General features: G+C 40.1%; 1 protein-coding gene across 1 annotated transcript in view; it reads left to right on the top strand.

The window, feature by feature from the left end:
* The window catches only part of LOC101164844 (ATP-binding cassette sub-family A member 1-like), a 208539-nt gene that overhangs the window by 125633 nt on the left and 62632 nt on the right, over positions 1 to 20274 (top strand). Inside the window, exons 34-37 of the mRNA XM_023965796.1 lie at positions 1274 to 1443; positions 11689 to 11866; positions 13313 to 13428; positions 15212 to 15356. Coding sequence (XP_023821564.1) covers positions 1274 to 1443; positions 11689 to 11866; positions 13313 to 13428; positions 15212 to 15356 — 609 coding nt within the window. The remainder of the gene's footprint in view (positions 1 to 1273; positions 1444 to 11688; positions 11867 to 13312; positions 13429 to 15211; positions 15357 to 20274) is intronic.

Genomic DNA, 20274 nt, shown 5'->3' with positions numbered 1-20274 from the left:
TCCTAATTATCGCTCTGCTATCAGCGGGGAGTCCTCCCTTTCACACTCTCGCCTTTTTTTCTTTTCTTTTTTTTATCCATCCTTTAAGTCCTTTACAGCAGAGAACTTAAAGGAAATGCTTAGAAAAAAAGAGAATGTGTGAAAAATGTTTTAACATATCAGACGGGTCATATCAGGGCAGAAATAGCAGGTCTTTAAAATACATACAGAAACTTCTAGGATATGGTAATCATTTTCCTTTTTTATTCCTTGAACTAAGGGTATGAAAGCTGAGCATCAAGCTACAGACACACCAGGCGTGTGACATGCATTTAAGAATGCAATAATCGTGCATTCTTGAATGTGCGTGGTGTTCACACTGCACAAGCAGGGAGGGGCTTCTCCATTTTCTACGCTTTACTAGCGCAGTGGTAAAAAAGCAAATAAACTCTAATGCTGATTTTATTTAATAAACATTTGGAAACAACTTCTACAAGTCAGCAGCTTTGTTTTATTGAATCTTTGTCATCTGTAAAAACAAAAAAAAGCAAAAAAAGTACATTTCCTGTTGCATCTTGTAGGCCCCGTTGGGACATGTCCATGAAAATATCGACTGACATTAAACCGGTCCGGGCCTGAAAAAGGTTGTAAATCACTGTACTAGCACATGTCCGCCACCTACAGCTGGAAAAGGCTTGGTGTGATATGTCAAAGTGGTGTAAACCTTGCTCCAGACTTTTTCTTTCACAGCTCTATTCAGATATACTAAAGACTTGGTCTCATATAATTTCAGCCGGGCACAACCCGCATTTACTAGTTTCTCCTTGACAATCAATGTTCAAACGGTTGGCACAACGGTGAATTAAAATCGACGCCATCCATACGTCACTGCCAAACCGAGTCCCTGACTGGTCAAAGTTCGACCTGGTTTATCATGCAACACGTGTTCCATAGGCAAGTGTTTTGTAGGCCTAAAAACAGTCGCAGCAACTTGCGTGAATGCCAGAGTTTTGAAAGCAGAAGCCCAAAACGCACATGTACACCCGTTTTTATAGACTTTCATTATAAGTGGTCGCTTGAACGTGCGTTGCCAAAGACAATGTATACACAGCTTTAGATAAAACCCTTCGTAAGCCTGTCTTTTTCAATGTTCTTTACTTTTAGGAGGTATGTACGGTGAAAAAAATAAAACATTTTTTCAGTTTCTGAGAAGTCAGAAGTTGAATTTTGGAGATTTTATTCCATTCTAAATAAAGTTTGTGTGTGATTTACCTGCTTGTCTACTTCATGACAGGTGTGGTTCTACAACAAAGGATGGCACAGCATGGTCTCCTTCCTCAGTGTGGTTAACAATGGCATCCTAAGAGGGTACCTACCAGAGGGGCAGAATCTCCGCCAGTACGGCCTCTCCGTGTCAAATCACCCCCTCAACCTGTCCAAGGAGCAGCTGTCTTTATCCGCCATGTGAGTGAGAAGAAACCGTTGTTTCTGTAAAACTGGAGTTGCTTTGTTTTTAGTTGTGACACAATGTCTGTTCCAGGGTCAATGTCGGATTTACAACAAATTAAGGAGCGGAGTTCTATTTTACTCTATTTTGACTAAAAACAATGTCAGATAATCCAAAAAAGGGAATTACTTACATCATAACCATAGATAGTTCACAACTCTGAGTTATTCTCAAAGAAGATGCAATAAACATTTTTTTTTCTCCCTTTAACTACCTTTTCTTTTAAAATAATTGATACAGAAAGTGTAAATGTACATGCTAACTGCTACAGACCTACATGACTTATTTTGTATTTGTGCTTACTAGCGAGTCTCTACAGGCGTCCGGTTGCTTTACAACATGATTTATATCTAGTCTGAGGACCACAGTCGCTAAATATGTAGACCTTGTTAAAAACAGGCCTCAGAAAACAAGAAAAAAGCATTCCAGAAATGGTATTAGCCCCGGCAGGCAGCAATAGGAGCATCCCTGAAACCCCCCCGTGAAACAGACAGGCCGGAAGGAAAAGACTTTGAAGACTCTGCCATACCCAGAACACGCTGTGTGAAAAGACCATCTCAAAGCAAACAGGCATGAAGAGAAGTGTCACCTCAAAGCAGGCAGAGGACCTGAAGAAGACCCCCCACAGCGAAAAAAGTGAAAGTGACGGCTTGTTGTCGGCTGGATGCGGGTAAAACGTCTCAATAAATGTGTAGATCTCTAAACCTGAGACGGAAATTCATGATGGTGACAAAGAAACATGTAAGCAAACTGGAGCGGCAGGGATTACATGTGTGTGAAGCGTAGTGTGAGTTTCCTTCACCAAAGAAAAAAACAGATGAAACACCAGGCTTTGGTTTCCCCTCTAAATTGGCTGGAAGTGTCACAGACAGTGGTTCTCCCTTTTTCTGTACTCATGTTATGTTGGCCGGAACTGGTGAAGTAGAACCCAAAATGCAGGAGACTAGGCCTGTGTCGGGATTGTTAACTTTTTAATAGATAAACATGAACAAACTGTAAAACAAGGTGGAAATAAAAAAGATGACAAAAAAGACGTGACCCAGAAGAACTGAAAATCAGACAATTAAATTCAATGAGGATAAACAACCTTTAAGAAAAGTGGATAATTAGTTTCTTGAACCTGGTGTGTCTGTAACAGGGGGGAAAAACACAAAACAGAGAAAACAGAACATGAAAAAAAAGAAAACAATGAAAAAAAACCCACTAAAGGGTACTATTCTCACAGTACCCCTCCCGTAAAAGCACAATCCCAGATGGCCCAACACACAATACCAGTAGGGATGAAACCTGGGGGAACGCCAGGACAAAAGCAAAACCATAAAATTGTCAATGGCCTTACTGCCACATTTGCATGAGGGGGTGACATGATAAACAGAGAGCAAGAAGAGGTGCAGTCTTAACAACTCTCCCTAGGGACAGAAAACATAGAGCGTGGCAGTCCAATCAACCATCCTTAGAGACAGGGAACACAAATAATGCGGAGGAGAGTCTGGTGACCTTCCACAGAAACAAGATACATGAAAAGGAACTGCCTTGATGGTCCTCCACAGGAACAAGATACACGGAGAAAAGCCACCCTGGTGACTCTACAGGAACAAGATACATGAAGAGTAGCAGCCCTGGTCATTCTCCACTGGAACAAGATACATGAAGAGTAGCAGCCCTGGTCATTCTCCACTGGAACAAGATACATGAAGAGTAGCAGCCCTGGTCATTCTCCACTGGAACAAGATACATGAAGAGTAGCAGCCCTGGTCATTCTCCACTGGAACAAGATACATGAAGAGTAGCAGCCCTGGTCATTCTCCACTGGAACAAGATACATGAAGAGTAGCAGCCCTGGTCATTCTCCAATGGAACAAGATACATCAATGGTAATGGCCCTAGTGACCCTCCATGGGAACAGGATACCTGAAGAAGAGTGGCCCTGGTGACCCTCGTCAGGAAAAGAATACCTGAAATCCCGGCAAACACCCCTTGGACAGGTAGTAACATGGCTTGATGTGGTATGGCATGACCTAAGTAAGGGTGCAAGGACAACCCCCAGTTTTTGGGACGTGACATTAGGTGGACTGCAGTGGCGAGAGAACTGCTGCTGCAGCAGAGTTTCTCCAGCTGTGACCTTCAGGGTGTTCAGATCATTCTGTCAGGAACTGGTGGAGTAGGACCTAATCTGCAGAAAACACAAGACTTGTGTTAAGAAACCTACATATTTAATAAATAAACATGCTAAACAAGGGAGAAATAAAAAGGTAATGTAGAAGAACTGAAATCCAGACAACAGAATATAACTCAATAAAGACAACTGTGAATAGAAACTTCAACCTGGTGTAACTATGAAAAAAAGACAAACACAAAACAAACAAAAAAAGATCGTGACAAAACCATGAAAACAAAAGCTTACCTAAAGGGAACTATCCTCACACATGTTCATTGTTTAGTTGATACTATGACTATTAGCTGCAACTTTCTCTTGCTGTTATATTCAGAGTAGGTTGTTGCGGTTAAAAATAAAAAAACAATTATTGTGATGTGTTTATGTGGCTTTCACAGTTAGCTATGAGGTTCAGAAAATGATTTGGGGTCATGATAGATCAGGCACTTACTATCGTTTTCTTTTTTCCATTCTAAATTAAGCTAAAATGTCCAGAAAAATCAAAACATGCTAAACATTTTAAATTTGATATCAAAAAATGAAAGTTAAAGAGATGAATAACTAAAGATCATCCAGAAATGTTGCTCTTTTATACTATTTCTCATGGTATAATAATGATGATGAAAGATTTGGTGTGATTTTAGTGTAAACCAGGTAGTTTAAAAGAAAAAAAGAATAGTTGGATTCATCCACCTGCAGCAAACTGTCTTGCTGAGTTACAGAGAGAGTCTGCGCTCGGGCAAGAGATAATGACAGCATCTCGCCTACCGTAGATTCATTTTTCACTTCCCCTCGGTTCAAAGGCTGACACAATTTAAGAGCTGTGATTTCCAGATTAGATTGGACCTTCTTTTATGGTGCGAAAAAGTGTGAATCGTTGGCCGAGCGGGGGTTAAATCGTCTACTGAGTAAGCAAGGCTTTGCTCTTTTTTTCTTACTCATTCTGAAAACATATAAGATTTTGTGTTTGCACTGATGTCACAGATCCAGTCAGGATTGAGAAGTATTGCAATGTTGGAGGGTAAACACTTGTAGACATTGCCTTGTCATGAGTTTTGCTGAGTTAAAACGCGATTGATCAGAATCTTCTGGAATTACGTTATTCCGACAGAATGTAAACGCTAGAGATAAAGCTTTGGTGTTAAAGTGTTAAAGCTAAGTTTGTCATTAACCCTTGTGTGGTGTTCATATTGTTGTAACTCAGCCAGTGTTCGTGGGTCTGGTGGACCCGTTGCATGTTGTGGTTTTTAATGCCTCACAATCAAACACTTTGATGTTAAAATACTCGACAGATGTTTACCTCATCCAATTACAAGCAGTATATTTGGTTAATATTTGCCCTTTACCTTTGTTAGATCACATTCATAACTCATTATTTAAAACGTGATAAAGAAAATCAATTAAAATCAAGATATGAGTGGAAACAAATTTTCAAGTGAAGCAAGGGTTTTCAAAACTACTGACTTTTATTTATTTGAACACAGAAACTGAACCCATTCAGGTGCACAACACAAGCTGAACACAGAGTAAACCTATTAGTCAAGACAACACATCAGCCCCATTGAACACATGGCCTTCTAGCCACTAGCCTATACAAGACATGGTCCTGGCTGCTGACGGCCTGGTCCTGTGGCTGGGTGCTGATGGCTTTGTTTTGGAACTGGCTGATGCTCAATCTAAATGGTAAATGGCGTATACTTATATAGCGCCTTTCTTCCTACAAGGACAAAGCGCTTTACAGTCACAGACCCATTCACCCAGTCACATTCACTCACACATTCAGACCCTGGTGGCGGCTCCGCTGCCAAACACAGGCGCCAAACACTACCACCAGAGGCAAGGTGGGGTTCAGTGTCTTGCCCAAGGACACTTTGACTCATGGGCGTGCAAGGCGGGAATTGAACCTGCTGATCATGGGCCGACCACCCTACCGCTGCTCCACGGCCGCCCCAATCTAATCATCTTCTTCAGAGTCACTGTCAGACTCTGAATTTTCAGAGATGTGTTCCTCTAATTCTGAGACCTCCTCTTCTGAATCGTCTCCCTCTACATCATCCTCAAAAACGTCTCTCCCTTCTAAAAATCAATTCCAGGGCCCTCTGCGCAGAAAGTCTTTTGGCCATTTTGATCAGTTGTGATAAGAAACCACACTAGCATAGCTATATTTAACGTGTCCCGCCTCCAATTTGTAGCAGATAAAGAGTGAGATATTAAAGATTCCCGCAAGAAAGTCAAATGGTCAAATGTGCGGGAGAATGAGAGCAAACAGAGTTGATACTTGAATTATTCTAACAATGTTGCAACCTTGTGCGGGAACTGCAGGTGCAGAAACAGAACTCACATTTAAAGTGAAACTTTCTCTCTCTGCCACTCTCTCTCTCTCTTTCTCACTGGTCACACACACACACACACACCTACACACACCCACACACACACAGCAGGCCCAGACAGGTGGAGGACAGAGTGTAGGTACATAAAACATCAATTTCCACACTTCTATTAGCCCCGGGTCCAGTGGACCCGAACATCTTATATGTAATAGAAATGTGTTGGGGGGGGTATACGGTGTGTGGTCATTAAAAATGTATTCTGATATCTGTTCTTCACAGAAAATGAGCCAAGGCCAGTGAGTCTGAGTTTGAAAAATTAATTAATTGTATCATTTTTCTTTTGATAAAAAATGAAAACGGGTCCCACAGACCCGAACACCACATAAGGGTTAAACAATAGTTTATGTTTTGATAATGTCAACATAGCAGACTCTGGAATGATGAAGTCATGTAAAAACACTCTGTTAGTTCAAAAATATGAAAAAGCAACCATACGCTCTAAAAATAATATTATACATCAACATTTTTGTGTATTCTAAAAAGTGTGAGTGTTCAGCCTCAAGGCCTGTTCACACCGGGACGAATTTCGCCCGCGATATTTGCCGACGTTCAACGCCTCGTGACTAAACAAAGGGCACCAATGTGAGTGTGCATACCCACGCGAAAAAACGCCACGCGTCAAAGCGTCACTTTTAAAAAAACGCCTCGGGTTCGTTTTTTTGGTTTGACGCGTCGCGTCGAAATCCATTCGACCAATGAGAACGGCGCTTTTGCACACGTGTCTGGAGCTTCTGAAGTAACAGTAAAACACAACTTGGGGGCGCTCAAACACTAAAGTGCCTTGCTGAGCACACATACCAGCGAAAAAGATAGACGCCAAGTAGCTTCTACACTGCCGCGAAGAAATAATGACGGACATTCTACAATATCCCCGAACCAAGCACCAGTTGGAGCTACTGGTGCTTGAAATATTCATGTTTTCTTTGTATTATTCTGACAAGCGCGTAAATACTTGCTCTCTTCTTCTGAGTGAAAAGCGACTTTAAGAAGCGTAAAGTTGCGCAGCGCCACCTTGTGTACAGGAGTATTTCTGTTTACATTAAGTGCAATCTAATGTCAGGGAATGAAATTGCATGTTCGCTCGGCTCATCGTCAGCGAAAATCGCCTGGGTGTGAACACAAAAAACGTGGCGAAAAACGCTGGCGAATAACGCCTGGCGAATAACGCCTGGCGAATATTCGTCCCGGTGTGTACGGGCCTTTAGATTCGCTGTAGCTGCTCAAGTGTCTTATTTTTAATCAGTTCTAAAAGAACCTTAAGTAGAACGAACACAAAACGTTTCCGGTCTCGGTACGGCGACGTTGGCATGACAACTACAAACAATTGGGTCCAACTCAACACGCAACACAATACTTTATTGTTATCATACAAGAACCATGACTAAAATTTAAGTGGCCACTATGTTAAAGTGCACTGAGAATCGTATACTGTAAATTAAAGACAACAATAGAAGTAAAAAAGCAACACAAAAGCAGTATAAATATGTAGATAAACACAAATGTAAAGGGCGTTGAAAATGCCTCTCTAGCTGCATTTCCATTACACATGCAAAACTTTGTCCAAATTCTGGAAATGTAGGAAAAACACAAATTTGGAACCAGACAAAATTTTGAAAATAACACAAACCAACAGTCCTTCAAAAACATGGCAATGGATGCGAACAGTACTTTGATTCAAATTACAAATTTCAACACTAGCGCTCGTCATCGTCTGTCAAAGGAGACGTTGGCGTCTAATTCAGGCCATGGAGCGGCGAGCTCCTTACACATGGATATGGGATGGGCTACGGATGAAGCCATTAAGTGGTTGGTGATTTCACAGAGCAACTGTGTATCCAACAATTCCACCTGACACGCTCAACTTTTCAGGAGCTGTGGGACCTCTTGTGGCGCCCGCTGTGCAGCGAGCGCCCAAGGCAGCCAGTGGTATCCAGTTGTTGGTCAGGCGTTTCCATTGCGGTTTAGCGAAATCTGTCAAATTCGATACGCCTCAAATACCGCCTCCTCAAAGCGCAAAAACTGTTTTTCAATAAATGCAATTTTTTTTTTTTGAAATTTTCATGTTTCTATTAGGCAAATTTATCATCCCAAATCCAATTTGTGTAATTTTGTAGTCAATGGAAATAAAGCTATCGAGGAGCCTGATGGACCCTGGGTAATAATTGTTTTTGAATCTGTTGGACCTGGCTCTTATCAATTTTACTCTGATTTACTTTAATATCTGCTTTACATTATAAATCTGTCTATTTAAGTACATAAGTATCAACATTTTTTATTTATATTTCCAGAATACATGACTTTATTATATATTTTTTATATTTTTAGCAACATATTTGTATATAAAATTTCAAACAAGAGCCCAAAAAACTATTGAGATGAATGTTAGATCTGTTTGTTGACCTTACTACACATGACAACCAGAATTTGACTTTACAACTGATTTCAATGGAAGCCACGTCACAAAGCACAAAAAAGGCAGTTTGCTTCCCACAAGGTCTCTTTCAAAAACGCACAAAAAATGGGGCTTTTCAGTCTCTTTTCCTCAACAAAACTGTTTACCAAATTAGTTGCACAGTGTTTCATAAGACAGAATGCGATCAGAATGTTCTGCATGGCTCGTCAGTTTCCATACAGCGTACACTGTTACGTGTTAAGCTGCGCCCTAAAGCCCTAAGCAATAAAACATACTAAAAGGAAAGCAATACTTTCTGCGGCGCTCTGCTCCCACAGCTCATCTCTCCGGCTCCCGCCATTATTAGTTAATTAGCAGATTGCTTGTCCTCTTTTCACAGCAATTAACCATCTTTGGGCGTTCAGAGTGAGATCTGTCAGAGTTTTGTCCCGTACATTACCTCCCCACGTAAAACCAAGCACACGTTCCAGAATCATTGCACAAATGTAGGGACTAAAATATATATATATATATATATATGTATATATATATACATATATTTATTTTTTGTTTTGCTGTTTTTGTGTTGTAGTTGCGGCTGGTTGACCGAGATTAATGCGCCGACTTGGCAACAAATTATTTAATATGCAAGGAGCGCGGCTGGACTTTGGGGTTTGAGAAACGCTGGGGTTTATAGGGACGGAAACCAATTGGATCTGATGCAAATTTAGCTGAAAGACTTTTGAGGAGCTGATGGTTGAACCACAAAACACTAAGTCAACATTGATGAGAAAACGTTTTTTCTCTGTTTTTTAAACTTTAAAAACCCAATCTGTTTATTTACCATGGATGCAGAGCTTTCATTTGCAGTAAATTAACCAATAAAGGGCAATTAGAGACACTTAAAGTTCAATTCCCATCATTTTTCAGCTCATTAAAAAGACTTCCCAGTGGTCTTTAATCAAAATTTTGATGCTTTTCGCCCAAAAAGAATTAATAAAGGTTAATTAGAAAGTTACACCTATGTCGGTGTGACTGTTTGCACGGAGCAACCTCACCCCCACTTCCAAATCAAATCAAATCAAACCAAACCAAACTTTATTTATTTAGCTCTTTTCCTACAAAAACATGACATAATGTGCTTTACATTAGACAAAACAAAATAAATAATATAAAAACGAGCATGAAAATTAAAATAGAGCCCCCTTCCCAGACCTACACCCTTTTCCCACCTCCCACCCCCTAACTGATGGGGATGGAAAGTAGGCTAGGTCCTCCATCATCAAAAATGCTACAAGAACATAATAAAAGGAAAGGATCGAAGGAACAATTTTTTTTAAGGAACTATGGTGAATTTTCCCAGCTTCTTTTCTTACACAGACGACTCAAACTCGGAAGCTCCGCCTTTTGCTCCATGTGGGTGCCACCCACTTCATGACATCAAGCTGGAGTCCGCCTCGGCAGGGCGTCTGCGTTTCGCCCGCGAAAACCAATGACATCCAAACTTTTGCAAAGATGGATGTGCAGTTTGCGCATAAAAAATGAAAGGGTTTTTTGTTGATCCCTTCTAACTTTGTGGAGAAAGTGTGTGTGTGTGTGTGTTAGCCTGGGGGCGTTGCTGGCAGCACAGACTCTTCCTGGAAGGGGCTGTTCTTCACTTTGTGATGTCACAAAGTGAGGACCCATTCGTTTTAGTGAGTTGGGAGAGGCTGGTGCTCAGAACGTAGATTAATAGGGGAATACTCAAAAATTTGTGAATGGATTAAAATGCCCCCCTGGGGTAGTTTTTTTTGTAAAGAATTAATATTATAATACACTTAAAAGCTCAAAAAGGTTGATTTTACATGATAAAAGCACTTAAATAGACTTTTTGGGAAATTTTTCATTTTGATTCATGTATTTAATGCTAATTTACCAATTTTTCTAGGATAAGAGAACTAATCAGATTATGATCATTGTAACCCAGTGTATTCCAGGTAATGACCAAATAGAAAACCACAAATGGTCTTAACTGTTTTTTTAAAATTATGCTGTTTGCAATAGGGGGAATTTCATAACCACAGCTTTTAAGCTTTTAAAAAAAATGTCATTGCATAGACCCTTAACCCTTGTGCTATCCTATGACCCCACCCTTACATTGACGTGTTCTCCCTACCATGACAAAGGTGGATAAAGGTGGAAAGATTTCATGTAATCCATGGACACCAGTGAAGATCACAAATCATTGAAGCAAAAAGGTTCAGAGCACTGTCTAGTGGGTCTAGATGACCCAACTCCCAACGTTAAAGTGCTTAGGATAGCACAAGGGTTACAATAAAAAAGAAAACCTGTTTTAATAAAGTTTTTTTCTCCGACTGGTACAAATCCATTTTTTAAAATCTAAATCAGAATAGTTGAATATATTATTTTAAATGCTTTATTTTAGCAAAAAAGTTTTCAACATTATAATGTTATTTTCCTAGCTATCGTCCAAAAATTTCAGAAATAAACGTTATTAATAGGATTGTTTCCTCCTGACCTGACGCCCCACAAATGCGACACGGCCTTTATTGGATGAGGCGGTCGAGTCTCGGAGGGCCCGCCCGCCCGCTCGCCGCTGCAATCCAGCACGCAGATCTTGACATTTTTGTGAAGCGCAATTAACTCTGCGTTTACCAGGACGTCAGCGAGGGCCCCCTTTGAGTTTACCAACAGCTTTTGTATCTTCTGCCGCGCTGTGTTTCCTGCCAAAGGTCACCAATTAACTTCAATAGAGGGAAAGTCTAACAACAGCTGGCTCCCGGAACAAAGGAATCATCTCTGCTAAATCACAGATGTACTGAACCCAAATGGCAAAATACTTTGTAAACCTCTTTGCCAAATTAACACTATATGAGGATAAATGAAGCCACTTCATTCTTGTTTGTGACGGTGTTTTGCTTTGAAGGTTTTTCTGACTGGGTTGAGCCATTCCAGCCGCATTAAGAGTCAAAATCAAAACATTGAATTGTTTGGAAAGTCTCCCTAAAGCCCCTGACCTTTATCTATTAACCTTCCAGGATCCTCCAAAATTAAAGTTCTTTCAAAAATTATTTGCAGGATTAACTTTGATTGCTATTATTTTTGCACGTCAAATTGAAATCCTTAAAAGTGAAAACTAAGAAAATGTTTCACTTTATTAAAATTCAATGAATTTGGATGATCTTTGCTCAACTTCCTGTTTCCTTTTCCCATTTTTTATTGTCATTTTACCTTCCCTTTTTTTTCCTTTTTAAATAAATGGCAGGGCTTCAACTTCCTCTGACGTGGTGGTGTCCATCTGTGTCATCTTCGCCATGTCCTTCATCCCCGCCAGCTTCGTTCTCTTCCTCATCCAGGAAAGGGTCAGCAAAGCCAAGCATCTTCAGTTCGTGAGCGGCGTAAACCCGACGGTCTACTGGGTCGCCAGTTTTGTCTGGGACATAGTAAGTGCCCGCCTCCTTGCTATGTTTCCACAGCTCCCAAACGCTCACTGCTTTCCCCAGGTGCAATTTAGGATTTCATCTTTATTGAATGACACATTAGATCTAATTAAAACCTAAAACTTATGCTACGATGGCTCACATCCAAATCCAGCTTTCAGCGCTACTTTTTTGACTGATTTTACGATGTGATGTCCAGCTATTCTGAAGGTTTTATTTCCGCCTGGGGCCACACGTGAAAGGGATCCACCAGCTGTAATTGATATTGTGGCGTTGACATTGTTGGCTTCTGGGAAAAAGCTTCACCTGAGCAACAGTTATTGGCTGAAGCGTAATTATCGACAGCAGCTTGCCCCTGCTGCTCATGCTCAACAGGCTTACCGGGACTTTCCCTTTAGGCGTGGTGGAAATAAACATTTCATCAGGCACTCTGGTAAAGACGCGGGACACTCGTCATAAACGGGGGAGGGGGGAAGACAGACGACAACCCCAAAAGAGCTGGTCAGAGGATGCGTTTCATTGAACGTGATAGAAAAGCAGGATTGAAACGTGGAATTTGAATTAAACGGGACCAATCAAGGTCTTACTCACAGAATCTTCTAGAGCCAGGGGGTGTCAAACTACAGGCCTTGAGGGCCGGCCTCCTGCTGATTACCTGGATCAGGAGTGTTTAGCCAGTAAGGAGCTTCAATGGCAGGTTGGTTGGAAAACATGTAGGGCACCGGCCCTCCAGGCCTGGATTCTGACACCCCTGGAAGACCGTTTGCACATGGTTGAGCACCCTCTCTGCCATTTGGGGGGGTCAAATTGGGGAAGTCAAACAAAGCAGTTGATGGGGGGTGGGGGTGGAGTGGGATTAAATGTTACGGAAGGCTTCCGTAAAACCAAAAGGATGATGTCATCCTGCCGGCCTCCGTTACATGATGAACCAATAGGATTTAACAAGTTCAATTGGAATTGATCGTGTGTGAGTGGGGGAGGGGCATCACACAACTACACAAAATTATATCACTTGTGTAATAGTATAAATGATAATGATTTCAATTTAAAGAAATTTCCTTTTTAGTATAAACATGTATAGCTATGTGTCCTTTCTGTTCAGGTTTATGAACCAGAGATATAAATTTACTTTTTATTAAATATTACAAAAGATTTACCAAAATAAAATCATGAAATCAAAGTCCAGTTATTCATTTGAGTATCTGAGTGATCAGACCCTTCAATGAGAAGAATCGCATGGGTTTGTGATTCACTCAATTAATGAGAGATTCAAAGCAGGATTTAGTCAAGAGCTAATTAAAAAAGTCGTGTGTAGATTTTGTCCTCAGTCAGATTGGAGAGGAAAAAAGAGAGGAAACAGAAGAAAACATGATCAAAAACACTGTAATGCTGTCAGGAATGTCCTGTAAAGTTTAATTTGGCTCTTTTATTTACTCTTTGTTTTGACAGTGTAATTACGTCATCCCCTGCTTTCTCGTGGTTGGGATCTTTATCTGCTTTCAACAAAAAGCCTACGTTTCCCCTCAAAACCTGCCCGCACTGATTCTACTGCTTGTTATGTATGGGTAAGTACATATTACACTTAATATATTTTCTTATCAATAATGTACTAATGAAGCTTTAAAATTCAAAATGTATTTATGTTTTTCTTGACTTGCATTAGCTCCTTTTAAATGGTTCGATCTTTTAGAATTTGATCATTGGACCCAGACTTATTCATTTTGTAGAAATGTACAAATTAAACATTTTTTAGGAAAACTTACATTTAGTTGAGCAAGATTGCTTCGAATTTGACGAAGAACTCCACGATACCCAGAAAGTTAGCCTGAAAACTAAGGGTGTCCAGATTATGTGTGTAAAAAAAACCTAACCAAAATCATCACCCTACCACCATTCTGCTTTAGGCCTAATGCTACGTATCCACCCGACATTGGACAAGAGTTCAAGAATGAGCTGAAGGCGGGTTCTTCAATGCCCTTGTGGGATATGCTGTTCACATGGCGAATCTCACTCCTGCCTTTTTTATTAATTCACAAATATATTCCAATATAAGAAAAGACTTAGCATCATAGAATTTCAGCCGATTAGTAAATTGCCATTAGATCTACTGACTATTGATCATATGGTTATTGTTTTCATTTTTAACAAATATGCTGGTAGCTACAAAGTCTTCACAATGACTAAAGCTATAAGATGTGTAACCATTGTAAAAAAATAAAATAAAAACAATCCGAAAAAACAAGGAGCAGCAGCACAACAGTGTCATCTGCATAGAAATAATTAAAGTTTATAGACAAAAGATCCCAGATATCTAAAAATATTTGTTTTAACCTGCATATTTCAAAACCTCCTCAAAATGCAGTCACCTTTTTCACAACTTGCATGAAAATGCTCACTAAAACTAAGTTAAAGTCTACATCTTAAATATACCAATTTGAAAGTAAATTTCACAATAAAATGCCATTAATTGTGCTGACAGTTGATTACAGTGTTATTGTTTGCATTCTAAGCTAATATATTAATATCTAACATGTCTAAGCAATGAACAAAGCTAGTAGAAAATGTGTAACTGTTGGAAAAAAACATGTGAAAACAAGCAGGAGCAGCACAACGGTATCATCAGCATATTATAATTTGAGTTTATTGACACATGATCACAGATATCTAAAAAAGTACTTGTTTTTACCTACAAATAAAAAAATACATTAAAATGTTTTACTAGCAACTTGCATCCAAATGCACACTAAAACTGAGTTTAAAGGCCTGATCTTTATTATTGATACCAATTTGTGAGTAAATTTCACAATAAAATGCCATGAAACATGCCAACATTTTATCACCATCTTGAACCAATGCATTAAATAACAAACGTTTGCCTCAAAGTTAGATCAAACCATCATAGAGACCTTGAAAAATCTACCATAAAAAATGAAACATATAGTCAAAAAGTGCAAGGCTCATATTTTGGAGAGGGGCTTGGTAGTGCCACCATGAAACCACCATCAGGGTCTCGTCTCATCAACTCCCAAACAACTTGATCTACTGACTGCCCAGTGTAGGCGGCGTTTATTTTGCTGCACTTTATGGGTCACTCATTTGAATTGCAAATAAGCGGCAGAGGCTGGCGGTGTCATGGAATAGCTCAGCTGACCTGCTATTCGAAATTCATGAAATGAAAATAGCATGGACTCAGTAACTGCTTATTTGATACTTGCCCCAACTGATAACCCTAATAGATTTTATTTTAATAAGTGCAGGCTAAGGTTTATACCTCCCTCTCCTCACTTTATTAAGGATTTTTACTTTTTGAGCCAAAAAATGGTGGTTTTAAGCGTTTGTGTCCTTTAGGTGGGCCATCACCCCCATGATGTACCCAGCTTCATTCATCTTCACGGTGCCTAGCACGGCGTACGTGGTGCTGACCTGCCTCAACCTCTTCATCGGCATTAACGGCAGCGTGGCCACCTTTGTCATGGAGCTCTTTGAGGATGAAGTAAGTCATTTTTTCACTAAGGTTGTTATTGTCTGATGGGAAATGTTGGGTGCAGGTCGACCCAGTTGTTAGCGTATCGGGTTGCGTCTTTAGGAAATGGATGATTTAGAAGCTGCAGGATTAAAAGTGCTCATGAGGGATATGACCTTAAAAAAGGGGTGAAATCGAGGGTTCTACTACTGAGCAAAAGTGTATTTCCGTGTTCACTCATTTATCGGGGGAGTTATAGTCTAAAAATAATAGCAACAGGTAATATTTGCAAAGTCCAAGACTGTAAAACTCCTCACTACACACTTTATAGACTTTTCTTAGGCAGACAAACATTTTCAAGCTCTGGTCTTTTGTTTAAACTCTAAAAGTTCAAACCGTTGTGTTATAGAATGAAAACAAATAGCTGATCGTGATCAAAGATTTATGCTTTTGATCACCTTTCAGCATATCCCAATCAGTCACTGATTTGCAGAGACGGTTTAGCAGAGAGTTTAACATGTATTTTATCCTGGCTGGGGACCGGCACAGGGAGACCCAGACTTGGGTTCCCTTGTGGCTACATAGTTAGGCAGTAGTGTGAAGGGAAGCAAAGCCGGGTTTCCAATGCACCAATCCTACATGCAGCCAACTGAGTCAACCAACCAGCCGCTTGACAATTGAAGATTTATGTCAATTTGGAAAACTGAACGCAGAAAATACCGGAAACACGGCACTGAGGAGATTGATTGACAGGTCGACAGCCAATCAGGGCGCAGAAGACTGTACAAAAAAAATGAACACAAATTTGAACTGAAAAAATCTGCAAAACAGCGAGACCGTGATATGGTGAGGGAACACTGTATACAAAAAACATTCTTTTTGAAATGAAAACAATCAAATCCTACAATGATTTGTCTCCACAACTTTAAAGTAAAGCTGAAAATGATGCATTTACTGGAATCTACTCTGCCTAATTCAATGTGTTGTAAATGGTTGATTAGGAGGGAAAAAGTGAAGTGGTAGAGTTTTGTCGAGTCTATGCATCTGCAAAGCAAAGACCCATTGCAGTGTGGCCTTTTTCTGGTAATGGAGGACACATAAAGAAAGTTAAGCTTAAAATTGGATTTCTGGGAATTTCTTTATTCAAATCGTTTTAAATCGCGAGCGGACAAAAAATGCAGTTTGAAAAAGAACGTATTTGTGACATAGAAAATACACTGGTCAGGCCACAAGTTCCGATACCTCCTACTTGCAGATAAATAGATTTATGTACGTCTTCATTTTTCTCATCCGAACTGACATCTGCCTCCAAACTGTATGGCTGGAGAGCTCCGATCTTGCTCACCATTTTTCTTGCACAGCTAGTCTTAGATTAGGTTGTGAGGGGCTGTAAGCTAGCGGGAGAGGGTAAAAACAAAAGGAAAATAGAAAATAAGTCCATGCTTACTCCACGCAAACTGTCCCGCCCAAGACTCAGAGGCGAAACTATGTCCTAGAAAACGACACATTATTTGAAACGCTTTAACAATAGATCAAAAGATGATTGTAATGGAAATTATGCACAAAACTGGGCTCAAAATAGTTCATTTAAACATTTTAGTCCCTCACAGGTGCTGTAAACACAATATTAACCAATAAACATAAAAAACTTTAACATTAGGATGTTCAACTTCACTTTTTAAACATAGAAATCAATAAAAAATTGCTCTCTCTTAAAACCAGCCTCTAGTGGTTATGTAAGGAACTGCAACAATGTCTTTGATTTCAGCAAAGGAAATATCTTTATGCTTGATTTAGCATAAGTGGGATGTAGTAAAAAATAAATAAAAATAAAGCCTGATCCACCGAGACAGCAAACTCCAACCGCCAAAGATCTGTCGCGAAAGTAGGACAGCTTCGGAAGTTTCTTTATCCATAAACTGACTGGATCGGAGTGTTTTTCTTACAAGAATCCCTAGTATTCATGGTGATCCATGCATCATGCAACACATGTACATTTTTAACAGCTCTCAAACAGTTAAGCATCGACCTTTTCCGCTTGAAATTTCTTGTCATACACAGACTACATAGGCGCCACCAGCTAATTGACGTGAATTGTGGATAAAAGCGTTGCGTTTTCATGGTAGACGGCGTAAGTAACCCACCTGGTTTGACGATTACCAACGGCCCCTTCATCTCTTTCAGGATCTTTGCAAAGGCGTTGTTCTCCCAGCTCCTCTCAATGTTCAATCTTTTACTGAGAATTGGGTCTTTGGAGAACTTCTCTTCATTTAACTTTAAGCGAGTGTTCTTTTTAACCGCAAGCTGCTTTCGTCTCGGAGGAATCAAAAGACAAAGACGCCCCGAAAAAACGAGCTAAATAAGAAATGGAGAGTTGGGTTTGGAAAAGAGGGGGGGTGGGGGGGGGTGGATAGGCTGTCAATCAAATAACTTTTTGTTTTGGAATAAAAATCATATAGAAAAGTTAAAATAAAGCCAATATAGGCTTCCGGTGCAGAACCTGGTGATAAAAACAGACACCTGTGAAAACCTAATTGTAACTTCTATGATTGCTATTTAACTCCTTTGATTTTTTTTTTCACTTTAATGCTGATAAGTCCACCAACAGGATTCTGACGAGCTTCATCTCCTTTTTCAGGCACAGTTTATGTCTAACGTTTCGTCTCAGCCCAGTTTTTTACTTCCAATGATCCTCTAGGGTCATTTGGGGGATGTAATGGGACGTTTCTGCCACTTAACTAGGCTGCTTCCTATTTCCATAGTGGTTTCATTATCACCCCCTTGTTTTAAACTCTCGATTCTCTTTATTTATTATAACAGTGAAGCATGTCCCTCATAAAAGGTGCCATCGCTGATAATTAACTGGACCGCTCGTCGCCCACGGGTTAATAAAGGGACTTTTTTTTTTTTTTTTTCACCGTTTAACGGAAACAGCAAGTGTGGCTGGGAAACTCGAGGGAGGCTGTACGTAACATCATCATTCAGGGTTGGGTTTGGCGTTGACTGCTGATAGAAGAGGCAGACAGATCAACGTGAATCTACAAGCCGACTCATGAAGACTCTTGACAAAATAGCTAAAGTCGGTATGATTCCGGTGAGCTCCAGTTCACTGGAGGGATTTCGTCCCACACTTGACGGCTCAATCCAGCCTCTTCATTTTGCAACTTGTGCAGCTTCAAAGCTTTGTCTCATCACTTTTTTTTCTTCCCCAGCTCCTCTGTGGCAGTATTGTTCGTTGGCGTCACTCAAAAGTAAAGCCTCAGGGCTCAGATGCTTGTCTGTGTCGAAGCACAGGTTGAATGCGGATCCGGCATCAACGTTTCTGCGCCGGATGATAAAAGCAGCAGACTGAGGAAGCAGAGCAACACTTTTTTTTTTTTTTTTAGCAGACTTGGTGCCCCAGTTTTTTCTCCAAACCGATGGAAATGTTCCCTCCCGCCCTCCAGACTGTCCAACTCCCCGCAGAGAACATCAGTCCCTCACAGGCTTGAAGCAGAGCTCATGTTTCCACCGTGTGGCACTCGGAGATCAACGAAGAGTTTTCCAGTAAATGCAGTGGCTCTTTGCTTCATTCAGGATCAGCACTCATTTGAAAAACTGGAGAGAGAAAAAAAATTAAATTTCTAAATGAAAGTCAGGAAAAAAGGAAATACTATCGAACAGATACGGCCAAAGCAGCAGGTGCCACCACCAAAAACATTCAACAATGAGTCACAGCCTTCGAATTTTAGACTAAGAGCTTCTTAAAAATCTTTCATGATTATCCAGATCTTTCTGGCATCCATTCATCACAAATTAGGTCACATATTTGCGTCATTCAAGGTCACTTTTATTCAGCGACTGTTGGGCTCAGTCATCTTTTTTTCATTGCGTAAACACATTCCATATTTTCCACCCTAGAGGGCGCACTGTCAACACATGCTCTATTTTTGAAATTGTGTTATTTATAAGGTGCCCCCGAACTGTTTAGGCGAGACTAAAAAACTCGCAGTCCGACCCAGCTACATGTTAGCCACGTTAGCGTCTTTACAATAACTTTCAACCTTGTTGGTAACACGTAAAAAACCAGACTGATACCGCTAAAACATACTTTTCGGTGACTACGCCAACTCCCAACTTGTTGGTAACACGTTAAAAGAAAAAAAATAAAGTGCGACCCAGCTACATGTTAGCCACATTAGTATCTTTACAGTAGCTTTCAACCTTGTTTGCAACACGTAAAAAAAAAAAAAAAAACACAGTCTGACACTGCTTACGACGGAGTATTAGGGCCACCAAAAAAAAAAAATTAGAGCCACCAAAAAAAAAAAAGTAAAATTACGAGATTTTATCTCGTAAATTTAGGAGATAAAAACTCGTAAATTTACGACTTTTTATCTCATAAATTTACGACTTAAAATCTCGTAAATTTACGAGAAAAAAGTCGTAGATTAAGGAAAAAACACCGAAGTTTCTCGGTTATTGGGACCTAGCTTGAAGATGAAGTATGTGGAGCCTTTTGTGAAGCTTCATTTCCAGATTATCATAGGTTTAAAACAAAGAGATTCTGAACCTTTTGGCTACTCAAAATCAGATTATTTTTTATTTAAGCGGAGTTTAATATGTAAAATAAGGAGCTCAGAGACACGTTTGGGTGTAGACAATCGCTGCAGCCTTTATTCTCCTTTTCATTCACATATCCTGAAGTTCATTTGTCTCATTACGTCATGAACCTGTCATCCCAACACCAATGCGGAAGTAAACAGTGTTACAAACGCCCCCTCCTGCAGATGAAATGTCCCGTTTCAGCATAAAACAATAAAGAGGAATGAAAATAGTGTTTTATATTAGCTTTGGAACGTTGAAAATGCCAAAAAAAAGTGCTCCTCCTTTTGTGTGACGGAAGCGTCACACAGACGTAGAGTCTTGTCTTTGGTGGAGGAAGAAAGGATTCAAGCGAACAGCTGCA

This window comes from Oryzias latipes, chromosome 18 (assembly GCF_002234675.1).
Source record: "Oryzias latipes chromosome 18, ASM223467v1".
NCBI lineage: Eukaryota > Metazoa > Chordata > Actinopteri > Beloniformes > Adrianichthyidae > Oryzias > Oryzias latipes.
This window is presented reverse-complemented; position numbering and strand designations above follow the sequence as displayed.